Source organism: Sinocyclocheilus anshuiensis, unplaced genomic scaffold, assembly GCF_001515605.1.
Source record: "Sinocyclocheilus anshuiensis isolate Anshui unplaced genomic scaffold, SAMN03320099.WGS_v1.1 scaffold396, whole genome shotgun sequence".
In the NCBI taxonomy this organism is placed as follows: domain Eukaryota; kingdom Metazoa; phylum Chordata; class Actinopteri; order Cypriniformes; family Cyprinidae; genus Sinocyclocheilus; species Sinocyclocheilus anshuiensis.
In genome coordinates this window covers 1,876,787-1,887,858 of record NW_015558623.1, presented here as the reverse complement: position 1 = coordinate 1,887,858, position 11,072 = coordinate 1,876,787, and the positions used below count along the sequence as shown (strand labels likewise).

The 11,072-nt window shown below is 38.9% G+C and overlaps 1 protein-coding gene across 2 annotated transcripts in view; it reads right to left on the bottom strand.

Annotated features, from left to right (window-relative positions):
• Positions 1-86: 86 nt before the first annotated feature.
• LOC107680702 (FERM domain-containing protein 4B-like) overlaps positions 87-11,072 on the bottom strand; it is a 34,743-nt gene continuing 23,757 nt past the window's right edge. The window contains exons 12-23 of one of the 2 annotated variants that reach the window (XM_016476725.1): positions 8,806-8,882; positions 8,051-8,189; positions 7,782-7,923; positions 7,553-7,686; positions 7,338-7,454; positions 7,019-7,247; positions 6,728-6,775; positions 6,359-6,491; positions 5,594-5,758; positions 4,608-5,317; positions 3,944-4,064; positions 87-688 (exon numbers count right to left, since the gene is read on the bottom strand). In XM_016476725.1, coding sequence (XP_016332211.1) covers positions 565-688; positions 3,944-4,064; positions 4,608-5,317; positions 5,594-5,758; positions 6,359-6,491; positions 6,728-6,775; positions 7,019-7,247; positions 7,338-7,454; positions 7,553-7,686; positions 7,782-7,923; positions 8,051-8,189; positions 8,806-8,882 — 2,139 coding nt within the window. In that variant the 3' untranslated portion in view covers positions 87-564. Of the gene's footprint in view, positions 689-2,738; positions 3,355-3,943; positions 4,065-4,607; positions 5,318-5,593; positions 5,759-6,358; positions 6,492-6,727; positions 6,776-7,018; positions 7,248-7,337; positions 7,455-7,552; positions 7,687-7,781; positions 7,924-8,050; positions 8,190-8,805; positions 8,883-11,072 lie in introns of those variants that run through there. The other variant, XM_016476724.1, reaches the window with a different exon arrangement.

The window sequence follows — 11,072 nt, the reverse complement described above, 5'->3', positions numbered from 1 at the left end:
CACAAAACACAAAACACTGTTAAAAGTTAGTCGAGATCAGCACGAACGACTAACAATCCAAGAGTGAAAGCAGAATATTGCACACACACACACACACACACAAAACACTGTTAAAAGTTAGTCGAGATCAGCACGAACGACTAACAATCCAAGAGTGAAAAAGCACTGCAGAATATTTTGGTGAGGGTTTTGCACACGAGAAAAATCTGGTTTAAATCCTTCATATAATTTTTTGCTTGTGCCTGATGAAACATTAATGTTGCAATATCCTTCAATCTCACAGTGTGTATTGGGGTATACTGCATCGCATGTATTGCGATGTACCCAGTTCATTCTGCCCACAGCTTCAAAAGTTTCACCCAAAGTTTCCACAGCAGCTATGTCTTGAAGACGATGTGCTATCCCATAGGTTTGTTCACGAAGAGAATGCAGCGTCCTTCACACGCATGTTTTAAAGGCTCTCGTCTGGCGACATTCCTACCTTTGGAACTCGTTGGCATTAATAAGCAAACGGGATGTGAACAAGGCACATAAGAGTGAACAGGAAGCAGTTTCTCTCACTCTCTACACTATTGTTCCAGGTTTAGAGTTCTCATGCCAATAGAGCGTCTGCTGGTCTTCAGAGTCGAAACTGCTGTCCATTGGGCTACTCGTGTGTGAATCGTGTTGGCTGACATCTATATAGGATCTGCAAATAGAAAAGAGAGTAAAATGTTTTAATAATGAAAAGATCTACAGGAAATATGGACAAATACACTGATTTATTGGACATTTTAAACCCCAGTAGCACATAATATATATGAATACAATACCAGATATACCAAAAAACAGAGTCACGGTCAATAGTTCTGCAAGAAACACAATGTTGCAAAAATAACTCCTTGTGCAGCTGGTTTTGCAGCATTGTGTACTAAGGAATTCAGTTTATCTGGTAAAGAAACAAGCCTTGTTTCCATATTGATGATTGTTTTTTGATTCATACATGTAAACGTGCTCATCACAGATTTCAAGTAGGTTGAGTGAGACACAACATCACTGAACAGTGTTAAACATTCACACACCTGAAGCAGACCATACAATAACACACATGTATGCCAGTCATAACTTGCACACAGCAATCAAAAAAAGTGCAGGGCCACATGCTTCCCCTCAAAACAAGACCTCACCCTTTTTTGGAAGAAAACACACAACCACCCCACCACCAGTGAGTAAGCAGAAGAAAGTGCTGTGCAAAAGACTGCAGTTTTGGTAACCCCTGAGTGATTCGCCATTATAGTTAGAGAGCCAAATGCGATATCTCACCAATGTTTTACATGTTGTCTGTGTCACTAGCAATGAGTGTAAAAGTATTCCGGGTCATAACCGCTGGCAACAGCACCAGGCACCTCTAAAGGCGCTGGCAATGGGCTTCTCCTGCCCGGAGTCATCCACCCGTACTCGGGTGGGTATCTGTCCATAAGAGGGTCAGGAGGCAGAACCAGCAGATGGGGGTCAGGGCTGGTTTGGGAGGAAGGGTAAGCAGCAGTCAGATCAAATTGATAAGTGTTCATGTGTGCTCACTACACACAGCCAGAGAGACCACTGGATGCATGTTGATGCTTAAAGGGATAGTTCACCCAAAAATAAAAATCTGGCCATTTACTCAACTTTTATGTTGTTGCAAATACATATATCGTTATTTCTGGCATTTTACAAATTATATTTTGCAAAGCGTTTTTAGTCATAATGAGGACTGAGGCAGAGCCAGTGCTACGTTGTCACTGTATGTTACACTTATTGCTTATTACTTATTACTAAAACAACATACAAAACTACCAAATTTTGCTACAAGTTTGATTGCATCATATAATAATAGCTGTTAATAGTGTTCATCGTCTGTTTGATTACGTCTTTAATTGATTTTTCCGTACATTTCTGCCATATGTACATTAACTGACAGTCACCACTGATAAGCTACCACTAAATATTGTGGAAATTTAATTTTCTGTAAAGTTGCTTTGCAACGATTTGTATCGTAAAAAGCGCTATACAAATAAACTTGAATTGAATTATTGCATGTGTATTTATTTGCCTTACAAACATTAGTTTTTATGTAAAATTTATGGAAACTAGATTGGATTTTTGGTTCATTTTTCATCAAAAGTATCTATAGTTTCCTGTGTAATTATTATACCAGCTATTTTTGGTTTCTTTATAAAGAAAATGTAACATTTAATATATTCATTTATTATTTACTATGTATTAAAACATTAAATAATAATTGTAAAATGATCCATATTAAATTCTGTCTATATGTTCACCAAAGCTGCATTTATTTGATCAAAGATACAGTAAAAACTATAATATTGTGGGAATGTTATTATTTAAAATATATTTTTTAATTTGAATATATTTTAAAAGGTATTTTAATTCTGTGATGAAAATCTGAATTTTTAGCGGCCATCTTCAATGTCACACAGTGTCACACGAATCATTCTAATATGTCGATTTGGTGCTCAAGAAATATTTCTTATTATCATGTTGAAACCAGCTGTATTGCTTAATATTTTTGTGGAAATTGTGATGAATGTGTGATTTAATGAATGGAAAGTTCAAAAGCACATTAGAAATATCTCTTAACATTACAAATGTATTTACTGTCACTTTTGATCAATTTAGAGCATCCTTGCTGGAAAAAAACTATTACTTTCTTGATAAAAAAAAAATAAAAAAAAGAATGAATGACTTCAAACCTTTGAATGGTAGTGTGTGTTGGTCACCCGAATGGGCCAGCAGAAAAAATAACTTAAAAATGTTGAAGCTTGTGAGGAATACATTGGCTTCAAAAGACATGGAATAAAAATGCAAAACTTGTATGGATACATATGGAGGCTCGACATGATCTCTATATTTGCACTTTTATAGAAAAAAGAAACTCATACGGGTTTGGAACGACATGAGGGTGAGGACACAAGTGTGAACTACTCCTTTAACGGTTGCTTGGAGAAACACGAGAACATTTAAAAGGAAGCCATGCAGTTGTACTTTTACAACACACAACAAGCCAGACATCCTGAGACGCTGACTAAACAACAAATCAAGCGGAGTACAGACACAGCAACACCACACGGCTGGCGCTTTACTTACTATCAAGGGCTACACTTAGCAAATGAAGCTTTATTAACCCTTGCATGTCTTGCACCACCAGTTTGAGGCGGGGACAAACTCATCTGCTTCATCTGATAGCAAGAGTAGGAAGAAGAAAGAGGAGGAGGAGGAGGGAGGGAGGAAGAGCAAGCTTGGGAGAAATGTGGAGGATAGTACTGAGGGCTGGTGGGGTAGTGCCAAGCACGTTTAGAGTGCGAGCTGGAGCCACTGTGAGGAAAAGAATGGTCAAAGGGAGAACAAAGCGTGAGAGCAGGTACTGCACCAGCGCTCCTGCAGAATTAACCAGATGCATGGTGTCAGGCAAGCTGTTAGCTAGAACATGCCCATAAACAACTGTAGCATATCAGCTAGATACACTCAGAAAAAATACAAAAGCCGTCACTGGGGCAGTACCCTTTCAAAAGGTACACCTCTCGACCTAATTTCCCCCTAAAGGGTGCATATTAGTACCTTGAAGGTATGTATTAGTACCTAATGAGTAATGGGTGTTATTATGTTTTTGCTAGGTGGTTGCTAGTGCATTTCAAAGTGATTCATAGGGTATTCATGGTGGATGTTTATTGTCAGCTCAAAAAAGCCCAACCTAAGCTTCTATGATATGACGTGGGACCCTCATTTAAAGTGGCTCTATAACATTTTTTCAACCTTTTTACTGTGAGGTGCTATAGACGCGCGCAGTAATGAGTTTCTTGCATGCCATTGTGATGGTGGGTGCTTAACTCTGGTTCTTTATCAGGTTCAGATAAAGGCTAATGAGGTAATCAGTAAAGGACGATGGAGCACAGAAGAGTCGTACCTGCTGTGTAACGGCTGGCTGTAATGGACAGTGTTGTAGCCGTAGGACTGATGGTGTGTGGGAGGCATATCATACTCTGACATTGCCATGATTGGTCGACCGTGCCAGTTTTCCGAACCGACTGCGAATTTAAAATGAAATTAAGATGAAAGGAAATGAATGAAGGACAACCTCATGCAGATAACATTAGTGTTCAAGAGAGAAGAAAACTTACTCAAAACAACATAAACACTCAAGGTTTTAGACTGGCCAGGGTAATTAAATGGCCGATATTTGACTGTTATGGCAGATTAACACAAGTGTTAGATGCCCATTAAGTCATTTTCAAATTTAATAATAAATAAATGGCACTTATAAATTGTAAAGAAAATTTCTGATGTAAAACGGAATTTATATATATATATATATATATTTTTTTTATTTTATTTAAAAAATACTGTCTAAACAGGATGAGAATGTTTTTTCCGCATTACATTACTGATATATTGTACTGATAATAATGTCACAATGCAAATGGTCCTAAACCAGGCTTCTTTTTTCTTATTCATAATTCTTGTACTTTTTCTTTTGATTTTGAGTTTCACCCATTTAAGATGACAGAAGCCCAGAAAAATTTCTAACATGAGGAAACGCAAGGTAGTATTTTTTTTGCAACACTTCTCACCTGTTGAGTAGGAAGTTGTACTGTCGCTGCGTACATAACTTGATGACATGGTCCTGTAGCCCAGGTTCTGCTGCGGCCCCCTGTAGGTATCATACCCTTGCTGACTGTGCTGTCGGTTGTACCAACCACGCAAGTGTTCCACCACTTCAGCCCTTTGCATGTTTTTGACAGAATTCTCATTCCTGGATGGAGGACGGTTCCTTGATGGCCTTAATGTGGCATAAATGTTATGAGCCAAACCATCTATCTCATCCTGGCCATAGTTCCCATGAGGGTCATGTCTGTAGTAGGACGGGTTAACATTATAGTGTCCCTCCATTTCAGTCTCATACATGTATGGTCCATTTGGGTACACCTCAGGTTCGATGTACCGTGGATATCCAGTAACGTAATAGGCTGTGGTGGTTGGTTGTTGCCGAGGTTGGGGTGTATAACCCCGTGTGTCATTCTGTGCAAGGTTGGGCATGCTGCCTGTGTTGGCATATATGTTACCCTGCCTTCGCCGATGGCGGTTTTTAGCACGTGAATGGCAGCCGGGTACAGAGTACTCCACGCTGGATTGGCTGGTGTAGGAGGAGCCATCATCAAGTATCTCAGTGCTATTGCTACGGCGAGGAGGAGAGATTGTGAAGACGGGCTTGGGTGGCTCACTCTCAGTAAGGAACTGTGACTGAGATTCCAGACTACCGCTGCGCTGCCGAAAATGAGTGCTGCATGCAGGAAGAAGCAAAATAATTATTGAAAACATTTTCAAAACCATGAATAAAATAATTCAAGAATTCAAAAATAAATAAGAAAAAATTTTAATAAAAAAAAAAATTCAATAATGGAGGAACTACACATTTCTATGACTTTTCCAAGCCTGGAAAACCCTGACATTTACAGGTTTGCCATGATCGTGGGAACACTCTTTATTTCTTACCAAATGTCATTCAAGGGTCACACTAGTGAGCAGGTGATGAAGAGGGGTCAATTGTGTTCTGTACCTGAGCTGGATGCTGCTGTAGGCGTTGCGGGGAAGTTGAGGGGTAGGGGGCATGCTCCGCGAGTCAGAAGGTTGGCGTGAGGGTTGACGGTAAGGGCTGCTGGGTGTCGATAAGGCATCTCCGTGTATATAAGCTACAGGATCTTGGACTTCGCCATAATTTAATCTAGAATGCAGATAAGAACAATGCTTTATCAAACCGAACTTCCTTCATGGGTGGAGTTCTTACTGTGCACAAAAACCTCCAAGGAATTACAGAAAAACTTTTTTACGGCATGCCACCCTTGTACCTAGTTAAATCTAATACAAACGCTCATTGGATTTAGAGGAACAAGTGATTAAATTACAAATTACTGAATTACATATCATTTTACGGACAAATTTCAGTCGTCTGGCCTCAATGAACTTCCACCTCATTGGCTTATTCCTATTAATGCCTGTTGTTCCTGTGAGATTTTCCAGAACAGCTTTCCTGCTTATGCCCCTTCCGCCCCCACTTTGTGATTATTGCTGGAGTTTTTGCAGTCAAGCAGCGACATGCTTATTCCTGGGGCACTATTTTTAACACTGTGAGTGTTTGGGCTGATAAGAGGAGATTGAGAAGAAAGAAGTCGAGGCAAGGGATGACTGGAATGCAGGGCTGATTCCTTATTCACACTAGCTACTACTAGCTCAACAGCACAAAAACAAACAGCAGCCATAGGCAGGGAAAAGTAAGAAGTGCTCAAGCTTAATCCTGAAGAGCTGTGGTTGGCAGGACTCTCACCTGCTGCAGTCCTGGTAGTTGTCATTGGCGTGATCAATGTGATCTGAATGGTATGATGCAGTGAAGGAGTTTGACGAGTTGGGACGTGGAGAATACTGCACTGAACGTGAACGATGTCTCTGCGATGGCTTGTCTAAGACAAACAAGTTAACAAGATTAATAGGATAGCCACCTAGTCTAACCTGCAGAGATAAGAGGCAAAGGCGTTTATACACTACTGTTTAAATGTTTACGGTTAGTAAGATTTTAAGAATTAAAGCTTTTATTCATATATTACATTGACCAAAAGTGATGGTATAAAATTCTACATGGTTACAATACACCATTGTTATAATATTCCATTATATATAACATTGTTGCAATACTCACCATCTTCCAAATTCAGGCAGTCAGAAAGGCTGTCAAGGTTCACATCATCTGCAACAACAATATAGATTATAGTTCTGCGTGTAATATTTCCTTGCCGCCATGATTCATAACCTCTACATAAGTGAAGCATCAAACCCTGACTGTCAACACAGTGCAAGTTTGCATACACTGTATAAGCATGCACGTTTTCAGGGTTCACACACATTTTGACCAATACATATATATACACATATATATATATATATATATATATATATATAATCATGACTAATAATTAAACCAGATATGCACCAGCAATGATGACAGAAGCTCTTTGTGTGGGCTCCTTGCCAATCTTCACTCTGTAATCATTAATCTGATTTTCGATCCCCTGGAGTTTTTTGGTAGCATCCAGAAGGTTTCTCCTGCGTTTCTTCTTCACGGTTTTACAGAGCTCATTTTCATAGGCAAGTTTTTTCGCTGCCTCCACAATCTTTTTCTGGAGCGCAAAGCAGCTCTCCAGGTTTCTTAAATGAGGGTCCTGCAAGAAAAAAATTTAATTAGCGAAGAAGTACACAAATTGCAAGCAGCTCTTACAGTATTTCTGAGAAAAGCAATTGAGACAGCCTACCGCATCATAAGGGAAAAGGTCATCCAATTTGAAAGCAGTTCCCACGCGCCTTCGAACAGTGGGGGGCTTCTCTCCTGGTGCCAAAGGAAACTCCTTAGGTAAAACACCGGTCAACTCCTGATCAAATTAAAAGAGAAAGCAAAGAAAATCTTAAGATATGACTATTTAAATTGACATAGTTGAAAAAGCATATGGAAATATGACAAGCCACTAACAGCTTCCCGGAGGCAAATTTTCTTCAGCTCTTCTTCCTTGAGTGCCAAAATTTCTTTTATGCTCTCCTGTTTGTTCTTCAGTTCTGCAATCTTCTCTTTCTTCTGTTCCTCATTCACTTCATTGTCTGCAGAATCTAAATGAAAGCAAAAGCAAGCTCAATCTCACCATCGGTATGAATGACAGAGTTCATTAGGCTGTTCTTGGAATGGAAGAAACAGACTGTCTTACTGGAAGAGACCAAACTTCCATTGCTGGTCATGATGAGCTTGTCTTTACTCTCCATGCTGACCAGCTTACTGTTCCTCGGAGCTCCAGTCTCTGTGAGATCCATGGCAATATCACCCAAACTTCTTGCAGTAGTTATTTTAGCCTTTAGGTATGTAAAAAAGAGGTTATTACATCATCACTTTTGCATGCTATCGGTGCAGAAACTAAGCGATGATTTATGCAATTCTGAATTTACAAGTAATAAGTATTAAAGATGCACAAATACTTACTTTGCTCTGTTTGCGGTCCAGGTAGAACTGGTGTTGGCTGATGGCCATCACCCAGATGGTTTTGATCAGAGAATGACTGGCATACCACGTGTAGATGACCTGACCAGACTGACCAAATGTGCGCCTAGAAGCTGTTCTTCTGTGGATTAACACGTGCACACTGAAGTCAAACATAACACATTTAACACTATGTTGTGTCAATGAAATTAAAATATTGGTTTCTGTAACAGTAATCATTTGAATAGCAAGATATTCAAGAATAGTAAAAAATAAATCAGTGATTCTACATTTAAAAATGATAATAAAATGTAGTCAGGTTGATTCAAACAAAATAGTTTTTTTAAGTGTATAAATCCAATTATATTAGATGTTACCACATGAAGCAGTTTTTAGGTTACCTGATATATAATACCCATTGACTATAAAGGAGGTCAGTGACCATGCTACAATGTCCTGTATGATATCATCTTTGTTTACAGAGCAATCCCAGCCCGTATTACTACTACAGCGTAAAGTGACCGATTGCTTCACTGCTGCAGTTCAGCGTTGGAAACACATTAGCTACGTCAAAAGGCTTTGCATCACCAACATTTACTTAGTCTATTCAAAGGCCACATTTTATAGTCTATAAGTACAGAAATAATGCTTAGTAAATCACAAACTGTGCTCACTGAGTGCTAGTGGGTCTCATTCATGTTTATAACATGGAAAATGTATATCAAGACATGACCTATGTAGATTTATCTTGTTCTCACCTCTGAGGCTCGTTGACCTCTACAGCGAACTTCTTCTCTCGGAAATACAGGTTTTCAAGCTGTTTCCACAGAAAGAGCTACAAAGAAAAAGGAAACGAGAGTTAGACAGGAACTATATTAGGAACATTGTTACGTGAAACATCATGAAAATATTTCAATGACAAAAAGACCTACAAATAGGATTTGCATTAATTTCTATGATCTAGACATTTCTTTGTAAGATTCACTCATTGACACTTACATCCCTGTATTTTAGCATTTACTTTTTCTTTCTGTATCAAACCAAGAAAAATATATTTGAATGCCCTCCTAGAAACACTGTACTCTGAAACTGCTCACAAAAACATCACTACATCCACATGGATATTGATATATTTAACTGGAAACACAAGACAGTTGCTTTGGGTATGAAGCCAATACAATCAAAGCACTACAGAAGCAAAGCGTCCACTGTGCTCACAACTTATTAAATTCGCCCTAAAGGGAGAGCACTGAAAAACAGGTTTGTTTTAAAAGCATGGCCAAAACATCTGCCATTCATGAGAACGGTCCTTTCAGATCTTTTTTCCCAGCTTAGGGCAGGGAAAGTACAATATCCAACTACTATCAGCGTGCAGGGGTGAGGATTTACCAGGAATGTTAATAAACGCTCCCCACCAGGTACAGCTCGAATGCAGCTCTGAGTAATACGCATAGGAACAATTCGATCCAAGCACGAATCACACAGTAGATTTGACTGCCGAAAGCATATTAAAACTTGACATATTTCTGACAGTCATTTAATAACAACAAAATGAACAATGACAACTTATCCTAATTTCAAAGATCTAAAAAAATGAACCTTACCAGTTCAGTTAGCAAGCCTTTAAAGTCCCTGGATAGTTGGACAGGTTCAGTATAGTCCTGATCTAAAGTTTCCCACAGGGTTCCTTGAACAATACTCTCTTGTCTGCTTTCGAAGAGACCAAAAGGTGTTGCAAGAGTTTCAGGCAATTGAGATCCGCCCCTTCCCTCCCCCTTTCTGTGACATCACTAGCACCTCAACTTTGCCCTTACCCACCTTGAGCTAGACTTCTCTTCAAGTACTTGTGTCTCTCTCTTGTTTCCGTCCACCGACTATGCAATCACATCTCTGAAACTCTAACTCACACATAAAAATTAAACCTTCACAGCTTCATTCTTTCTCTACGGTCACCTCCCTTTTACTCTGATAACCGATTCCTGTCCTTGTCAAACCAGACAAACAGGTTACGCTCTCTGAAATACACACACATAGAATGGTAATCCTCTTGTTTCGTTTTGGGAGGGGATTTGGAGCATTGATCATAATGAACACCCTTGTATAGCTATTAATTAATCCGTGTTCCTTTTCCTGGCATGTCTCATTTTTACAGTCTGTATCGTAATCCCTCACCCGTTGGTTTGGATGCTCGCTCCCTTATGCTTCCCAAGGCAAATATGCCAGGAATCTACTACTTTCTTGTAATCATTAATGGCTGGCCATGGCACTCTTCACCTCCTGGTGAAAACAGCATGCCTCTCTCTCAGAGACTAAACAGCTGATACGACGACAACAGGGAATCTCTCACTATCTGACAGCATGAAAGTTCCCTGACCTTTATTTGACAATTACCAAAAATGACTAAAAATATATAGTACTTCATATGTTGAAGTCCAAATGCGGTACTGATTACCTAAAGTCACGACATTTTTGTCATGCCATTATCTTATTACAAGAACATGTGATAACACGTTATAATGCATTTCTTACGACCCTGAAATGTACAAAATCAGCTAATTTAAAGGACTGGGAGCGATAAAAGCATTGTCAACAACAATCCACTAACAGTAGTCGTTTAAAAAGCTGAGCGAGACAAGCTATTTCAGCATCATTCTTTTAGCCAATTAAATGACAGATAACTAGATAAGTCTGAGGGCAAATGAGAAAGCATGCAAATGGGAAGACAATGGGAACAATCTTCAACACCTCAGACTGTCTGTGACTGATAAAGCAAGACAGGCAGGCACATCTAGGATGTCTGCAGATGTTAAGAATTGAAACAAAATTAAATTTGATTGAATAAATAAAAATAAACAAATACAAAACAAAAAATGGAAATAAATTAAAATACTAATGAATAAAAATGACAATTAAAACAAAATAATAAACACTTTTTAGGGTGGCAAATGTTAACTTGCTGACCCAAACCCTGCAGACGATGTATTTTTAAAGGGGTCATATGACGTTGCTAAAAAGAACATTATTT